General features: G+C 40.9%; 1 protein-coding gene across 3 annotated transcripts in view; it reads left to right on the top strand.

Moving 5' to 3' along the window:
- The window catches only part of LOC120419428 (homeobox protein 5), a 65,472-nt gene extending 48,583 nt beyond the window's left edge, over positions 1-16,889 (top strand). For all 3 annotated transcript variants that reach the window (XM_039582118.2, XM_052709253.1, XM_039582111.1), the window contains 10 exons: positions 11,169-11,986; positions 12,133-12,423; positions 12,483-12,625; positions 12,684-13,153; positions 13,223-13,579; positions 13,640-13,817; positions 13,873-14,067; positions 14,128-14,531; positions 14,593-14,757; positions 14,818-16,889. In XM_039582118.2, the coding sequence (XP_039438052.1) occupies positions 11,170-11,986; positions 12,133-12,423; positions 12,483-12,625; positions 12,684-13,153; positions 13,223-13,579; positions 13,640-13,817; positions 13,873-14,067; positions 14,128-14,531; positions 14,593-14,757; positions 14,818-15,211 (3,414 nt within the window). In that variant the 5' untranslated portion in view covers position 11,169 and the 3' untranslated portion in view covers positions 15,212-16,889. The remainder of the gene's footprint in view (positions 1-11,168; positions 11,987-12,132; positions 12,424-12,482; positions 12,626-12,683; positions 13,154-13,222; positions 13,580-13,639; positions 13,818-13,872; positions 14,068-14,127; positions 14,532-14,592; positions 14,758-14,817) is intronic.
- Positions 16,890-18,111: the final 1,222 nt, after the last annotated feature.

The raw sequence follows: 18,111 nt of genomic DNA, 5'->3' as shown, positions 1-18,111 counted from the left end.
CTAAAACATTGAAGATCTAGCAACCCTGTCTCGAGATATGGCCTCTTAAGTGATATTCATGTACTTTTTGGAAGCCGGATCTAAAAAATAGATGAAACTTGTGTACAGCCATTGTTGTGAGGAAGCAACCACATAGGTGGATGTAGTTAGTTTTTTTTATTAATTCTTGTATGAAAATTTTGCGTTACGTAACACAATTTTTCAGCACACCCCCCCTCCCCCAATTTTCGTAACATTTCCCCCTAACTGCGTTACATAATAAAAGAACGCTTCCTTTCCACTTGTCTCGTCTCAGCTTCCAGTATCTCTGTGGAACGTGCGTCCATGACGCCACGATAAAAAAAAACTCCTAATTATGCGGTAAACCGAACATTCCAACCAGTTGTGCCCAAATACGCCGCCCAATCGATCGGGGCGCATGTTTTCACAAGCCCGTCAGGTCCCCAGGCAACGCAGAAAACAAACTTCACTCATTCCGCGAACGGGGCACAATCGAATGACCTAGAAAATTGAAACAAAACAACCGGAGTGCAGAGGGCCTACTTCCGTCAATTTTCGCTTGAAGGTCACGTCACGCGTTTTTTTGGGGTCGGAAAATCGAAGCAGGCGACGTCCGGCGATGGTTGACAGTGTTGCCAGGACAGTTTTTTTAGGGGTAGGTTAATGTTGACCTGTCAAACTTATGTCAAACCATCGGAAGGCTGCCGTACGGTGAAACCTCGATGGTTTGATATTGATTGTTGTCAGAATTGTCAAACGACCAGAGTGTTAGTGTAGCCCAAATTGGTTCAAGGCAATCACAGTAGCCCACCCTAGTCACACACAAACACACGAGAGCAATAACAAACTAGATTGACGCGCGTGTGTGTCTGTGTGTACGCTTGGTGTCCAACTTTGCCAAGCGATTGATTTCGAATTATAAACAATCAGCAATCATGGCATGCTGCTGCCATCTGCCGGCATGTTCCCGTATTTTGGTGCGTTCGTTTTATGGGAAAATTTCATTAAATCTACATGGTCGCTGAAGCGTACACGTGCGATATTGTTTTATTTTTTTAACTTTTATTGTTTCGTTCGAATTCTATCCTCCCCCCCTCTAATTTGAGGTTGAAAAAGTGCAAGAAGAGAGAGAGGAAAGTTCGGGATTCGCTCACAATTCTACGACACGTCAAAATCTTTTTTCGCTGTGTTCGTGCCTGATTGAAGCTTAAAATTTGCCGTAAGCACTCGGGGTTCTGTTGAATAATGTATTCGACTCACTCTCGTACCGGGCACATACACACACTTGAATTTTACATAGCTGCACCAGGAAGGAAGAGGCATGTCAGAATTTTGCCATTTTTGTTTATAGTTATTCCAGCGCGTTAGAAAACCCTTTTAGTGTAATTTTCCTCGAAAAAAAATTAAATAGTGACATCCCTAGCAAACTGTCACTGCAAAAGGGGGTCGTCTGGCAGCGTGCACTACGCGCAGTCTACCTTGCAGGCGAAGTAACGCCGCCGTGGCGGTAGGCACTTGTGTTTACACTCTCTCTCTCTCTGCTCGACAGTGCCTGAGTGCAGCACTTGAACGGGTTCCTTTGATATTTTAATAAGGCATATCTCGCCTCTGCTCATCCACTGCTTCTGGTTTACACCAGAAGTTCTTCTTTTTTTTCTTGCATTTTTGTGAAACTAACGAACACGGTTCGTTAGCGGAAGTGATTGCGTTTTTGAGCAGCATAAATTTATTTTGCATTACAAATTTTATAGGTGTGAATTAAATATCATAGTTTTCGTGAACATTTTTTCTTCAACTTTGACTATGTAGCGGGGCGAATGAACTGTCGTCAGCAATCAGGACTTGTTTGTCCTTTTTTTTCGGCAACTTGCTGCCATCTGACATCAGTGGTCCAAGTGGTCTCATGTTTCAGCAGCGAAATAAATTGGCAATAATCGCACGCTCGCACCATCAACCAGTTTGATCGAAACCTGCGCATGCCTTTCTCCTTTGACGATTTTTTGCTAAGAAAGGGTAATTTGATAAATTATCGGATATTTTTTTAGATATTTTTTTTTGTTTTAAGTTCTGTCAAGTGAAGTCAAAGTGTAATTAGGATATAAAAATTTTGCGTTTTGCATTATTTTATGAAATTTTGTGTAACACTATACCTAGATGTATGTAGCCTATCAGTATGTCATGCAAATATAGTCGTTTAACCTTTCCGCTCTTCTTCGGTCCGATAGACGAGCGGGCTAAGGCGTCAGTCCGCACTGTGAGTGCTTAGTTTGAATCTCGTCTAAGCTATAAATGCAGTATATATTCAAACAGCTGTAACTTTTGAGTGAATTTTCTGATCAATTTGGTGTCTTCGGCAAAGTTGTAGGTTTTGTTGAGGACTATTGAGAAAAAATAGGTACACGAAAAAAAAATTGCAGAATTTTTAATGAACTTGTTTTTTACAAAAGCTAAATTTCCCAAAATACGTATTTTTTTTATTTTCGAGATTTTTTATATGTTTTAGGCGATAAAAACCCCGCAACTTTTGAGCCATAGAGAAGTATGGTCAAAAAATCTGCCGCCGAGTTATATTTTTTTGTAAAAATAGTGGTTTTTGGAAAAAAATCGAAATTTCATGCAAAAACAAATTTGACTATTTTTACAAAAAAAAATATAATTCGGCGGCAGATTTTTTGACCATACTTCTCTATAGCTTAAAAGTTGCGGGTTTTTGTCCCTTAAAACAAATAAAAAAATCTCGAAATTCAAAAAATACGTATTCTGCAATTTTTTTTCCGTGTACCTATTTTTTCTCAATAGATCAGAAAATTCACTCAAAAGTTACAGCTGTTTGTTTATATGCGTACCATTTTTGTATGGACAGCTGCCAAAATTGTATGGGTGAACCAATGACACAAAACAGCTAATTTGGTCATAAGGAAGGACCCCACAAAGTTTGAGCTTATCAATAAAAAAAAACTTGTTTTGAAAAAATCTGGAAAGCTCGCTTTGATTTCATAAACAGTAAAATTTTTTAAAAAAATATAACATTGGTTATAAAGTGATACATTTTACATAACAATTAAAACGTATACGAACTATGCTACAGAAACACGTGTTTGAAACCCTTAATTTTTTTTTAAATCGAGGAGATAACACTTTGATATCTGCTTCAAAAACAAAAAAATATGTATAGCGAAAAAAAACTTGTTTCAGAATTTTTTTCAGTGTTGGAATTCGAGCCAGAAGAAGGAAAAATTTTCTCACTCGCGAGCGAGCGATGAAACTTGTAGTCCATTCCTCTCCGCACCCGCGCTCTCGCGAGAGTAATGTTTCTCGCGAGAGCGCGAGAATCCCAACACTGACTATTTTCCAGGGCTGTGGAGTCGGAGTCGGAGTCGGAGCCGGAGTCGGTGGAGTCGGGTCTTTTTGGGGACCTGGAGTCGGAGTCGGAGTCGGAGTCGTCAAAACTCGAACAGCTGGAGTCGGAGTCGGAGCCGGAGTTGGCTAAATTTTAAGAGCTGGAGTCGGAGTCGGAGTCGGAGCCGAAGATTTCTGATAACCCGGAGTCGGAGTCGGAGTTATCTTAAATTCAACAAAAAATATGTTTTTTTTATTGTTCAGTATTTACTATATAACAGCTTGATTTACAAAACTTCTTATGTTTTTAATTGTTTTTTACGTCGCATGCAATGCGTCGCCATTTTTTCATTTTTTCAAGAGATTTATAAGATGCCATTATGTTTTTGAAGCTTTTTATTGTTATTGGAAAGCTCTAATTGTGTTATTTCATTTTAATCACTAAATGATAACCTTTACCCAAGTATGTAGTATCATAATTTAAAAAAATATAAAAACCCTTTAAAAATATAAAAACCCTTAAAAAAATATTTTAACCCTTTAAAAAATGAAAGTTATATAAAAATAAGAAGCTGCCTTTTTTCTGGTGTCATCTAGTATCCTTGGAAACGAGCTTGATTTTCAATAAATGTGAATCGAAATTTTTTTTTAAACTTTTATTTTTAAAGGGTTTAAATGGATCAAAATAAACATTTTTATGCTTGTTTCTATTGTGAAATTGTCTCAGGAGCACGAATATGATAAAATTATCATCAGAAAATGGGATCTAAGGGGTCCCCCGAGCAAAAATTTACAACCAAAAAAATCACTAAAAGTAAAAGTGTTTATTTAATATGTTAATCTGCCTTACCCAAAGTGTTCTCAGTCTCGGATGGTAGTCCCAGATGTCCCCTACAAGCTGCAGGTCGAACCGAGTTGATATCTGGATGGAACATTTTTTTATTTGAGTTTGAAAATTATGCTATTTTTTCACTAAAAAGCCAATAACTCTCTTTGGATTTAACCAATTGGGATGCTCTACCCTGCATTTTGTTGCATTTTTTAAGCCCTTTCAGATGCATTTTGAATTTTGAAAATAAATTGAATTTTGCCTAAGTTATAGCAATTTTAAGATTTTTTACGTTTTTGAACCTTCAAACTTTGTGTCCCGATTTGCCCCACTTCCCGTTGACCTAGAGTGCTCATATTTTGGCCAGATGCTAGTTTTATATGTACAAACAACCCCTGAAAATTTCAGGCCGATTGGTGAGGTCCAAACGACGTCCCATACAAAGGGGTATGCCCTAGTCGTGGACTCGCTCTTAAATGTTGATGTTGATGTTGATGTTGATTTTAGGTAAACTAAACATGTTGATCAAATCTCAAGATTTCAGTACAAAAATGAACTAATAAAAAAATGTATAGAAGAAAATGTGGGATTTTAATATATTTTTCAAATATTATTAAAATAACGAAATCAAAATATTATCAACCCGTAAGAATTTTCTCATACTGTATGTCCCACGCCAATATGACAGAAGGTGATTATCATTGCAAATCAATGTTCCTTAAAAAAATGAAATACTTGTGACCTAGAAAATATTTTACTTGTGGATATTTGTTTTTTTATTATATTTTAAGTTTTTTCATATATTTTGATGGAGGCGCAAGATCATTCATAAAGCTTCGTTTTAGGTGAAGATTCACGAAGTATCGTGCGCCTCCTTTTTAATGCATATTATTTTTTTAAATTAAAATAAATTAAAAAATACCAGGGTAAAATATTTTCCTTGTCACAGATATTTGAAAAGGACCTTTTAAGCGTCCTTTCCACGAAAAAATTGTTCAGATACATTGATTTGCAATAATAATCTCCTTCAACCATGGCGTAATGTCCATGTACGTCTTAAAAAAAAAAAAATGTATCGTTTAAAATTGTTATTTGAAAAACAAGGTGCCTGTCACTGTGCTTCTTATAAATGTCAGCCTGAAAAAGATTTTAATTATTCATTCAAAAATAACAATTTAATATTTAAATTTATTAGCTTTGAATACATTATTTGCAAATTTGAGGTTAAGCAAATAAATCCAAATTTATTTACAAAACTGTTCTTCACAAAATGCCTTACAACTGAAGATATTTTTCGATTTCTGTTTCCATAACGTATAAAACTTGTTACCTAGAAACTTTTTTTTCGTTTTGTGATTCGAACTTATTTTTCTTGAGAAAAACATGACGCTTAGAGATTATTTAAATAATCTTATTTGAGCAATTCTCGCTGAAACCGTCCCACTAGATGCACATGTTCTCGAAACGTTACGGCAATGTTCTCATTCGATTCAGCGCACCAAAAAACCATAAAAACAACCTTCGAACCAATGAAAATGTCAGCCGTTAGCCACCTGTAAATAAAAACTTGTTTTGAACAATGGATTTTTTCGAAAAAATGCCCTAATTTGAAGAAATGATATCTCCCAAAATACATTACCAAACATCAAAAACTTATATATCGTTGGAAAGGTAATCACGAGGGCTTTCTATCACACTTTGATAAACATTTGAAAAATTATTTTTTTCAATGGTAATTTTAAGGATTTTTGGGAAACTTACTCTTTATTTTGAATTTTGACCGTGTTCGCAACCACTTATCGTTACGAAACCATTTTCATTCGAAAGATTGGACGATTTTGCATAAAATTAACTCTAGGAAAGTAGTGTAATGAAATAGTTTTCGTATAGTTATTAACGGATGAAAGAAATTGGTCAAATTTCAGTTAAAAATAATCAAAGCTCAGACTTCAGAAATGAGCCTTATTTACAGGCAAAACAAAGCAGGATTGTATTTGAGCCGAATGTACAGTCATCTGAGGCAAATCTGGACATATAGGATGAATAGGGACAGTTATTTCAACTATGCTTTCACTCATTAGATCATATTTTTGATCTGTTTATGTAAAAGCATACATAAACAAACAAGTTTCTAAATTTTAAGCTTTTAAGTACTCTGAAAACTAATGTCCTTACTTAGACTGTAGTCTCGATTCGCCACATTTCACTGAAGTAATATTTTATGTACAGAATTTGTTTTACGAAGGTCTGCTTTATTTGTAACCGTGCACATAAAAGTGCAAAGTTGAAATCAATATTTTTTGATCAAGTTAAAATTTGGCAGGGCTGTTGATACCATCAAAACAAGCAAGAAACTCGATTTTCGTCCAAATCGGACTAAATATGAAAACCAAGTATAAAGTTTTCATTTGCGCAACATAAATACACTGAAAATAGTTTTAATTGAAAAACAGACTACACCTATTGATTCTACGTAAAATTATCTTTCTAGTGAATTCTGGCTCGACTTTGTACGGCTTGCGGTTTTAGAGACATAGCAGTTTGAAAATGAAGGTTTTTAACATTGTTTGCAAAAAAAGCGAAACTTTGAGGTAGTGTCAAAAAAAAAGATCGTCAGTTCAAACACTGGAGTGGAAGGTTCTTTGGAGTAGAAAGAGGTTTGGGTGCTCTCCCCATTCAAGTCTTCGGACTCCTAGGTTCGAGCAGAAACTTGCAATAGAGACCACAAAATACACGGAAGGTTTGATTTTTTTTGCTTGTTTTGATGGTATCAACAGCCCCACCAAATTTTTACTTAATCAAAAAATATTGATTTCAACTTTGCACTTTTATGTGCACGGTTACAAATAAAGCAGACCTTCCTAAAACAAATTCTGTACATAAAATATTACTTCAGTGAAATGTGACGAATCGAGACTACAGTCTAAGTAAGGACATTAGTTTTCAGAGTACTTAAAAGCTTAAATTTAGAAACTTGTTTGTTTATGTATGCTTTTACATAAACAGATTAAAAATTTGATCTAATGAGTGAAAGCATAGTTGAAATAACTGTCCCTATTCATCCTATATGTCCAGATTTGCCTCAGATGACTGTACATTCGGCTCAAATACAATCCTGCTTTGTTTTGCCTGTAAATAAGGCTCATTTCTGAAGTCTGAGCTTTGATTATTTTTAACTAAAATTTGAGCAATTTCTTTCATCCGTTAATAACTATACGAAAACTATTTCATTACACTACTTTCCTAAAGTTAATTTTATGCAAAATCGTCCAATCTTTCGAATGAAAATGGTTTCGTAACGATAAGTGGTTGCGAACACGGTCAAAATTCAAAATAAAGAGTAAGTTTCCCAAAAATCCTTAAAATTACCATTGAAAAAAATAATTTTTCAAATGTTTATCAAAGTGTGATAGAAAGCCCTCGTGATTACCTTTCCAACGATATATAAGTTTTTGATGTTTGGTAATGTATTTTGGGAGATATCATTTCTTCAAATTAGGGCATTTTTTCGAAAAAATCCATTGTTCAAAACAAGTTTTTATTTACAGGTGGCTAACGGCTGACATTTTCATTGGTTCGAAGGTTGTTTTTATGGTTTTTTGGTGCGCTGAATCGAATGAGAACATTGCCGTAACGATTTGAGATCATGTGCATCTAGTGGGACGGTTTCAGCGAGAATTGCTCATTTATCAATGTTTTAAAAATAATTAACTAATAATAGTTGACTAACTTTTGAAACATTTAAAAATACGTGGAGTCGGAGTCGGAGTCGGAGCCAACCATTTGTTGAAAGCTGGAGTCGGAGTCGGAGTCGGAGTCGGCTAGAGTTGGTAGGTCGGAGTCGGAGTCGGAGTCGGAGCCAACCATTTGTTGAATGCCGGAGCCGGAGTCGGAGTCGGAGTCGGTTAGTCTGAGAAAGCCGGAGTCGGAGTCGGAGTCGGAGTCGTTTGAAATATGACCCGACTCCGCAGCCCTGCTATTTTCTATCATTTTTCTTTTTGGCATTGACTAGAACAATGTTGTATTGTTTTACTAAAAAAAAACAACAAAATAAAATCACATTTGATGTTTATTATATTTTAGCATTATCAAGTAATGGGTATTTTGTGATACATTTTCCCTAAAATGAAAAATAGATTAAATTTGTGTTCTGGATTCGCGGCGAAAACTTGAGAGAGAAATATTTCGCGCAAAAGCGTGAGAATCCCGACACTGATTATTTTAATGCAAATGTATTTTGTTACTAAATCAATAGATCTTATTTTATACATACATACATACGATGTTTAGTATATTTTAGCTTTATCAAGTTTTGAACATTGTGTGATACATTTACTCTAAATGCAAAAATTGATTAAATTTGTTAAATTTTTGTACAACTGCAAAGCGCGAAAAAAATAAAAATTAAAATATATTTGAAAACAACCCTATGAACCTGCTTTAAATAAAAAACATTTCAGAAAATGTTTGAAACTAGTAGAGTCTAACCAAGAAAAAAAACAGTTTCAAAAAAAAAAAAAATGTGAGCAGTGAAAAATTACTGACTTCATTTAACAAAAACGCAAAACCATGGTTTTAGATATGAATCAAAGCTTACTTTTTCATTAGGTCATAAGGACAAAATAATGCATGTTTGGAATTTTCTGAACTTTTCAAAAAAATATTGCAAAAATTTTGGAAACGGCACTAACATTTCAAAAAGTATTGAATATTTCTGGAGTTGTTTTTGGTCCAATAATTTTTATTTATTTATTTTTTGCTTTTTGGATGGTTTTGAATGCCCCAGGCTCTGGGCGGTTTCTAAAATACTCGAAAAGCAAGAATTGAACATTTTGTTTATTGGACCTTAAAAATAAATAAGTAAAATAAAAATTTGTGAGTTTGAGAGCACACGTCAACACTGTCAAATTACCCTATTTGTTGATGTTATATCATGATATTTTTTTTTATTCCTGGTACCTTCCAAAAGCAACGTTCGTTTTGCCGAAATGTGTCGTAGATTATTGGCTGCCTCTGTCATCCACGTAGGCGGTGGGCTGTCCACGAACGACGTGATCGACATATTCTTAACGTTCCCTTTTGTGTCATCCAGTATTATTAATTAAAATTTAGGATCCACAGTTAGTTGCTAGTACTTTGAAAGAACCACGTGGTTCATGGACGACCCCGTTGCGCATGGAATGTGAGTTTAATCAAGCGGAATTTGTCTCCAGGGATTAATAGTTTATCTAGTCGAGCGTGTTTGCTCCTGTCACCGTGGGCGCTCTAGATTCCAAGCGCGATAAATTCTGGTAGGGCAAATATTTTGGACGATGGGTTTGAAAGAGTTTGGAGGAAAAACGTGTCATAGAGCAATTTTTAAGACTCAGCATGTTTTGTCAACATTGTTTGTTTTTTTGACAACCACCAGTGCTGCCATTCTAAATGGCTTGTTGATTTATCTTATTTGATGTTTTGTATCAAATTTGCCACACCATCAATACCTTTGCCCTATTGATGGTTATTGCTTTGGGGAGTTTGCCATATCCCCATAACATAATACAAGAAGAAAGGCGAATCAACAAAAGTGTGATGAACATAATTAAATTAGTGGCAAACTTCGGACGGCGGCACCAATACCCATTTGGAAGACAGGTTGCGTGGCTCCACGTTGCTGCGTGAAAGTGAACATACACACGCACATTTTTGGGAGGTGCCGAACGGGTTCTGTAAACAAACAAGCGCAAAAAAAAGCGAAATGACGAACTGGCAACCGGTTTGGCAAAAAAGTCAAAAAAATGTTTGGATTTGCTCAATCCAATAGTTTCGGTGTGTGTTTGTGCGCGTCACGGCGTTGCCAACGTAAACAAAAATGCTGCAAAAATAACCGGATCGAATTGGGTACTAAAGCCCTATGTCAATTTTTATGTACAACGATAAAAAACACGATTAAAAACAATTTCTGATCACTTTTTTTCATTTTAATGCAATTTTTTTTTTGACAGGACAACATTTTTTCGATGGATCAACTATGGTCCCCTTGGAACGAGCTGTCAAGTAGGAACTTTTCTGTCAAGAAGGACCGCGAGGTTAATTTTTCAAAATTGATTTAAAAATCCATTTTAAACTCTTTGTGGTCGTACAAAGGGTCATTGTACTCAGAAAAATAAGCTTTATCGCTGTAAACAATAATATCAGCAATCTAAGCTTCATTTTAGGACCCAATTGGCGAAGCCAAGCAGGCAACGAGACGACACTCGTTTCAATCCTAGGCAACAGGGAAAACCCTTGAGCGCAACAACACAAACTTTTGCCGTGTTGTTTAGAGGGAGAAAAAAAAACAAGGTCAAGGTCAAGTAGTGGCACGCGGGGGAGGAAAAATGGCGTCCTTCCTGTCATCATCGCGCGTCGTCTTCTTCGGCGAGGTTGGCGGGTAGCCTTCCTCAAGCGAGAATGACAGACAGACACGCGAGGAAGAGAGAAAGAGAGCTGGGTTGTCAAGCGGCTTTTGTGTACCGATACGGTCGTTGCCAGGGGGAACCGATGATCGCGGTATTAGGTTTTACAGCGTGACGTCACGAGCGCACACGCACACACATTTTTGCTGAGACACATGTGCAAAAAATGTAAACAGTGCAGCCAAGCTGTCAAATTACTAACCTATAAATTGAGTCGGCGTAAAACCTAATTGCATGTTAAACCAGGATGCATTGTTTCAAGCGAAACACTGTCACAGACAGGCTTGATTCTGACGTTTCGAGCGAGAGGATGGAAGAGCGGTAGAAGTAGGCAGTGCGTGTCTGGAGGAGAAATGGAGGAAAAAGGAAAGCTGTGGCCTGCTATGTTATTAAATCGATTTGAGATTTTTTTTTTTGCAGTTGGGTTGTCTCGACAAGAACAGTCTCTAATTGGCGTCTGAAAATCAGTTTGGTCCTAATTGCCTGCCCGAATAAATGTCCGAATGATGAACCCCTAAAATTGCGTGCGAATAACCTTTTTCTCCTTTCTCCTTCTTCCACAGAATGCCCCCGGAGCGGTCTCCTTTGTCACAGGACGATGGTGATGGTGGTGGCAGTCTGACAGCAGCAGCAGTCAACGGAACAACAATAATAGGCGGGCACGTTACAGTGGAAACGACCTCGCCCGCAGCAAGTCCCAGCCCGGGACAATTTGACGCGACAACGACGACGGTGGCGACACCTCACAACGGTTCCAGCATGGTGCTGTCAACGATCCCGGTGGAAACGACCCACCAGCTCATCCTGCAGCAACATTTGGCCCACCAGCCGCCGCACCAGCAGCAGCAGCATCACATCATTACCACTGGCAACACCAATCAAAGCGCAATCAGCAGCAGTGTCACCGCTGGCAACACTGGCATTATAATCAACAACAACAACAACAATACTAGCTTTAAGAACCACAACAATATCATAATTAGCAGTAGTGGCGGCCTCGCCGCCAGCAGTAACAATCACACCTACACGATTAATCTGAGCAGTGGTCACAACGGCCACGCCGTCATTACCAACGGAATTCCGCTCCAGAGTTACTCGTCGGTAACGACTAGCAATAGCAACAGCAACAACATCAGCAGTAGCAGTAACAGTACAACCCACAGTCATCACCATCATCAACAACAACAACATCAGCAGTACCATCATTTACATCCTGCGCCAAACAGTGCTGCCAATGGCATGGCAACGGTCCTTGGCAACGGAACCACGACGACGACGACGGCGACGGTATTGGCGCCACCTGGCGGGCAGCAATCGTTGCCTCCGCCGCAGTCCAAGCTGGTCGTGCTCCAGCAAGGACATTTGGGCGAGAATTATATAAGTGAGTTTGGTTTCCTTGTAACGTAGTTATCAATCTAATAAAGAGTTCGTGGAGACGCATGGTACCTTACTGAGTCTGAACTACCATGCGTTTCCTTCAATACCCTTAAGCGTTGTTCTTAAATCAACCTTTTGTCAACCCTTCAGCGACTACGGAAGGCATGAACGGTGTCGGAAATATTGTACTCCTGGCGACTGAACAGATGGACTCGGACCATGAACTCATAAACAGCAGTGGAAGCGGTAGCAACAACCTGGTCATCACCAGCAGCAGCAGCAGCGCTAACGGACACCCGCTGTCCCATCACCAACACCACGCAATCCGATCGGCAGCTGCGACCCTCACCTCCAACGGGGTGGTGGTCAACGGCGTCGGAGGCAGCAACGACGAGGAACTGACTCCGCTGACGTGGCTCCACGACAAGAATCTGCTGAAGGGTGCGTTGCTAGCTTGGAATCCGCTTTAAACATTGAAGACTAACTCAAGAATCTTGCAGGTATCAACCTCTCCAAGGTGCCGGTTTCGTCTCCGGACAGTCCACGACAGGTGGTCGGTCGCCTTTCTCCTACCAGCGACTTTGTCGAGGACTCGAGCGTATCCGAGGACAACACATCCTCGGCCAACTCGTCGTCTGATCAGGTAAGATTCTTATAAGCAGGCTCAAATCTCAGGATACTAACGCTCAACCCCCACACAGAGCATAGGCGTGTACTGCACGGAGACCATCCATCCCGGCGGTCGCCCCGCAACGATCCACCACTCGAACCTGCACCACCTGCAGCATCATCCGCAGCACCACCACCACACAACGTTCCAGCTGAGCAACGGGTCGGGCCACAAAACGATCACCACCACCATCCACGGCGACACCATCATCGAGTACACCGCCGACGACAAGGAGCTCAAGTCGCCGTCGTCGACCGTGTCCTGTGCCTCTTCGTCGTCCTCCTCCCCGCCGTCCTCGTCCAACTCCTCGCTGTACAGCGGCTCGTCGCCATCGCCCAACTCCAACACCGTGGTGACATCCCACGGAGTAGTACAAAATGGCGGCGGCAGTGGCGCCAGCACGCCCCATCAACACTTTCACAAAAAGTACCTGCGCGAGGAGCACGTCAAGCAGCTGAAGCAGGTTAGCAGCTCGTACGCGACCCCGGTCAAGCAGCAAAGGTAGGTGTCCTCTAGTCAGCGTAGCGCATTGATTCCGGATCTTGACCCGTTCCCCATTTCTTCTTCCAGCACGCTCAAGTACGACGACGGTGACCTGGTGGAGGACCGTGCCTACCCGTCGGCTCCGGTTAAAAATGGAAGCGGCGGCGGTGGCGGCTACACCATGGCGGCCTCGCCCAACGTCAGCAGTGACGAATACAGCAGTACCTACGGTGGCATGAAGCCACCCTCGCCACCACTCTCGCCGCAGCAGCTTGGCGCTACAGCGCTGTCCGGGATCCACGTGCTCCCGCAACCTCCGGCGTCTCCGTTGCCTTCCCCGGTCGGGAACGGTTCCAAGCTGTCACCACCCAAAGCGAAGCATCCGACCAACGTGCCATACGACCCGCAGGTTCACGTGCACAGTAAACCGCCGTTCAGCTTCAGGTAGGTTTCCAGTGGGTCTTGAATCGGTTCGGATTTTCTACAATGCAACCCTTCTTGCAGCTCCCTGATCTTCATGGCGATTGAAAACTGTCAGCAAAAGGCGCTTCCGGTTAAGGAGATCTACGCGTGGATTGTGGCGCACTTTCCGTACTTCAAGACGGCGCCGACTGGCTGGAAGAACAGCGTTCGGCATAACCTCTCGCTGAACAAGTGCTTCCAGAAGGTGGAGAAGGCAGCGGTAAGATCCGTCAAAGCTTCTGTAAGGCTCGTTAGTTACAACTCTCTCTTTGCAGAACCTCGGCAAGGGTTCGCTGTGGATGGTGGAGCCCCAGTATCGTCCCAACCTGATCCAGGCCCTGTCCCGATCTCCGTTCCACTCCGGCTCCGGAATCGACAAAACAACCTACAAGGCGATGCAAGCCCAGCACCAGCAGCACCAACGTTCGACGGACAGTCCCACGAGCAGCGTCGGAAGCAGCTATTCCAAGGTAGATTCCCTCCTCGCTAACGCTAACCCCAACCTCGACTAACGCTCCTCATTTTCTCAGGACAACTTCCCGTACCTCGCCAGCCGGTTAGCCCCGGGTGACGCACAAAGCCATCTGCACCATCTGCACGACCAGCAGCACGCGAGCCATCCGGATATGGACGGGGACGACTTCAGCAGGTCTTCGACCCCGATCGACTACGACGGCGGAGATCTGCCCCATCAAACGGTGACGGCCGGTCCGTACCACGTGACCTACCACCCGGTGGGGACGACGTCCAACGGGATCAACTACTCGACGGCCGCCACTTCCGGGATGCTTCCGGTTGACGGCTCGGCACCGGGATCTGGCGATCCCAACGGTCGAAACTGGAGCGCGGACACGATTGACGACGTGAACGCGGCTACCGCCATGCTGGCGCTCAAGCACGGACCAAAGGTCTTCACCGAAGGCTTCCACAACGGGTAGGTTTGGGTCAAAATTTGTGAAACTTGTTGGTTTTAATCTCCGCTTTCGTTTCTCCAGAAACCCTCCGGTCATCACCACCTCACCCAGCGAGGACCACACGTACTCTGCCGGAGGCAGTATTCCACCTGCGGGTGTGGCCAGCGGGCGTTCCAGTCAAGCCAACAGCGACAACAACAGCAACGGAACGTCGTCGGACGCGGCCTACGAGAGTAGCGAGGAGAGGTTCGTAGCTTCAGCTTAAAGTTGAAACTTTTCCCTAACTCAAACCCCCTTTCCAAACAGCCAAACCCTGAACGCAACGGACCTGGAGGAGCAGCGACGCCAGGCCGGCGTCGACGCACTGCTCAACCTGGCCGGCATCACCAACTATTCCACGCCGAACTCTTCGCTGAAAAGACCCGCGTCCAGCATGGAGCCGGAATCGACGCCACCTACACCGTCGGCGTCCGTCATCTACCAGCAGTACCTGGAGAGCACTCCGCCGTCCGGGTACAGCGTGGTGGTGCAGGCCCCGCCTGCGGCCCACCGCAACAGTTACTACCTGCCGGCGGACGAGCTGTCCGGTCACCATCTCCAGTCGTCGTACCAGTCGTCGCCATCGCCGCCCAAGAAGGCCAAGACCGCTTCCGCGCGGATGCTTAAAAAGTTCAAGAAGAAGGCCACCTGGGTGCGGTAATATCGCGCCGAACGGAAGCGGAAGCAGCGACCTGCCGCCGGCAGCATCACCAAGTGCGACTAGGGTTAGGTTGGATGTTGAGGGTTGGCGGGTTTTGGCGACTGGTTCCCGGTGGGTGTGACGGGAAGCACTTCCAGAGCTTGCTTTTAACCTAACCTCAAATTGCTAAATTGGCATTTGATTGTACTCACCACTTTCATTTCGGGAAGATATCCCGAAAAAAATCCGGAAGCAAGTCTGGTTTGACGTTTACGTTGACGTTGAGAAAATTTCTTCAAAACTGTCGTTTTAGAACAACTTTTGGTCCGAAACACGTCAATTATCATTGTTGTCGAAAAACACGTGCTTTCACTTTGGTTGCTTTGATCAGACTGAGGAGGAAAGTGCAGCAGCTGTCAAGCTGTCAAAATTTACCATTCGCAAACCACGTAACGCTGGTAACGCACCAGCCAGGGATGCCAGCCGCTGAACAAAAAAAAATGCCGGAGCCTACTTGGTTAGCGCCAACAACGCAGTTTTGTTTTTCTATCGATTTTTCCCCTCAAACTTAACTAGCAAATTATACTATTTTTAGTCAATACCGTAAGCTTACTTGCTCTGGCAGGTTTCCGCTGTGGCCGGGTGTCGTCGTCTGCGGCTCTGCAATCGGAGAGAGTAAGAGTGTAGACAAAATTTTACCAAAAAAAAAGTGTTTAAAATGTGCTGCGCGCGGGATGAACTAAAAACAAGCCTTCTAAATTTAAAAACTGAGAAAAAAAAAGAAATGTTCAGCTCTGAAAGAGACGAACGCTAGCAAGAAACCAAAATTGCATTTGAACTGTTTATTTTTTCTGTTGAAAAAGTTATTATTTATTTAAGGGAATGGGGAGAGAGCCAGTGCGGGGTGCGAAAAGAAAAGTTTTGTTATTGCATATTTTATACATAAACACACAAAGAAAGTTCGATGAAACAATCTTTTCCGGCGTGTGACGTTACACGCTGATTAGGGTTTAAGCGACTTCTTTTTTGTTTGTTTGAATAGAAGTATAAAGTGTGAGCTGAGGTAGACGTGGATGTGGTACGGAAAGATATCAATGAACTTAGTCACTCGCGCCTTTTACTTAGGATTAGAAGACGTAAATTTACATACTTTTCAACTAAATCTAAATTTGGAAAACAGGTTGGGATTGGTGTAATTCGCGGAGGAAAGAAAAAGGCTACATTTAAACGCAAACCAATAGGATAATTACCAAAACTGAGAGAGGGAATAATGAAAATAACAATCAAAAAAACTGGAACGAGTGTACGGAATGGCCTTTTGTGACACACACACACGCAAGCTGTGTTTTGTTTTTTTTTGACGTTTCGAATGTGTTTATGTTCGCTTCTTTCTGGTGCCAATTATTATTGTTAGACAGTGAGTAAACAGAGTTGGCGGCGCAAATGCTTTTCAAATTACGGCTAACACAGCAGTAGGCAAATTAGAGTTGAGTAAGGGCTATCAGAGTTTAGTAAGTGAGTAGGTGTTTAAGAGAGAATGATTTCAAAAAAGATTATGGTTAAGTTTTTACGAGGTAAAAGTGTAAGCTGTTATAGCGCAGAGAAGATTGCTGGGATTAGTCGCGTATCTTTGTAAGTGTCTTCGTGACAGTTCTTATACCAGATTGAAGGATATAAAAATATTACTCTATTTAATTGACGTTTGTGTTTTTGTTTTATTTTTCTTCTGTTCAGAAAGCCTTTTCTACTTTTTATATTAGTCAATATAAAATCTAATACATACAGGTGTCATCATGCGCCGAACAATCATTAAAGCCTAAAGCTAACAAAAAAGAAGCTAAAAGCAAATCACCCGTACTGACGACGAGAGAAGTTGCGCAGTAAAGCTATCTAGATAAGTTGCGCACGCGACGCTATTGTTGCCTACCTTGGGGATGATTTTTTTTATCAAGCAACAAAACGTGTTTCAATGTTGATCTCATTAGTTGTGCGCGCATTTGAACCAAATTTTACGGTGCTGGCAGTCAATTTTTCGCTTTCACACAGTACACACTCACACAAAAACACCAGTACACTAAATGTCAAGCGTACACGCGTATTGAAAATCACTTAGTTTTCGTCAAAATCAACCTTAATTTTTAATCTCTTAAGTTTATAAATTCTAAAATTTCAAATATTTCCAGAAAAATCCGGAAATTTCTAGTATTCCTAAATTCCTAAAATTCTCAAAATTGCCTGAAATTTCCAACAATTTGTTAAAATTTCCTAAGTTTCTGAAATTCCGAAAAAAAATTAAATTCCTTAAAATTTCATTAAATTCCCAAAACTCCTTGAATTTCCCAAAACTTCTTAAAATTCCCATAACTCCCTAAATTCCTACAATTCGTACTATTCCTAAAATTCCAAAAAGTAAAAAAAAATCATACATTCTAGAAATTCCAAAAAACCCTAAAATTTCTAAAAATTCCAAAATTGCCTAAAACTGCCTAAATTTATATTTTTTTATATTTCGAAAATTCGTAAATTCGTTAAATTCCAAAAACTCAATAAAATCCAAAATTAGGCCGTTGCAAATATTTTTCAAAGTTTATGTCCCTCGGCTCTGACCAAAGTCGAGGGGGGGGGGCAAAAAAATAAAAAAATATAAAAATTGAAATTACAAGCCTAGGTTTCAACATTTGGATGAAAAAAGTGTTTTAAAATGCTTTTTACAGGCGTACAGTTGCTTTCCAATCATTAGTTTTGAAAATATCGAGGTATTGACGGATTTTTTTTCCCCAAAAAAAAAAATTGTTTGTGGGACTGTACATTGGTATTTCATGAAAATTTAAAATGTTTTCAAAGGAGTTCAAACATGCTAAATATGATTATAAACGCGGGAAAATGCATTTTAACTGGTTTTCAGTTGGTTAAACTTTAAT

This window comes from Culex pipiens, chromosome 3 (assembly GCF_016801865.2).
Source record: "Culex pipiens pallens isolate TS chromosome 3, TS_CPP_V2, whole genome shotgun sequence".
Taxonomy (NCBI): Eukaryota; Metazoa; Arthropoda; class Insecta; order Diptera; family Culicidae; genus Culex; species Culex pipiens.
Note: the sequence above shows the minus strand (reverse complement) of the source record. Positions and strands in the feature narration are given on the sequence as shown.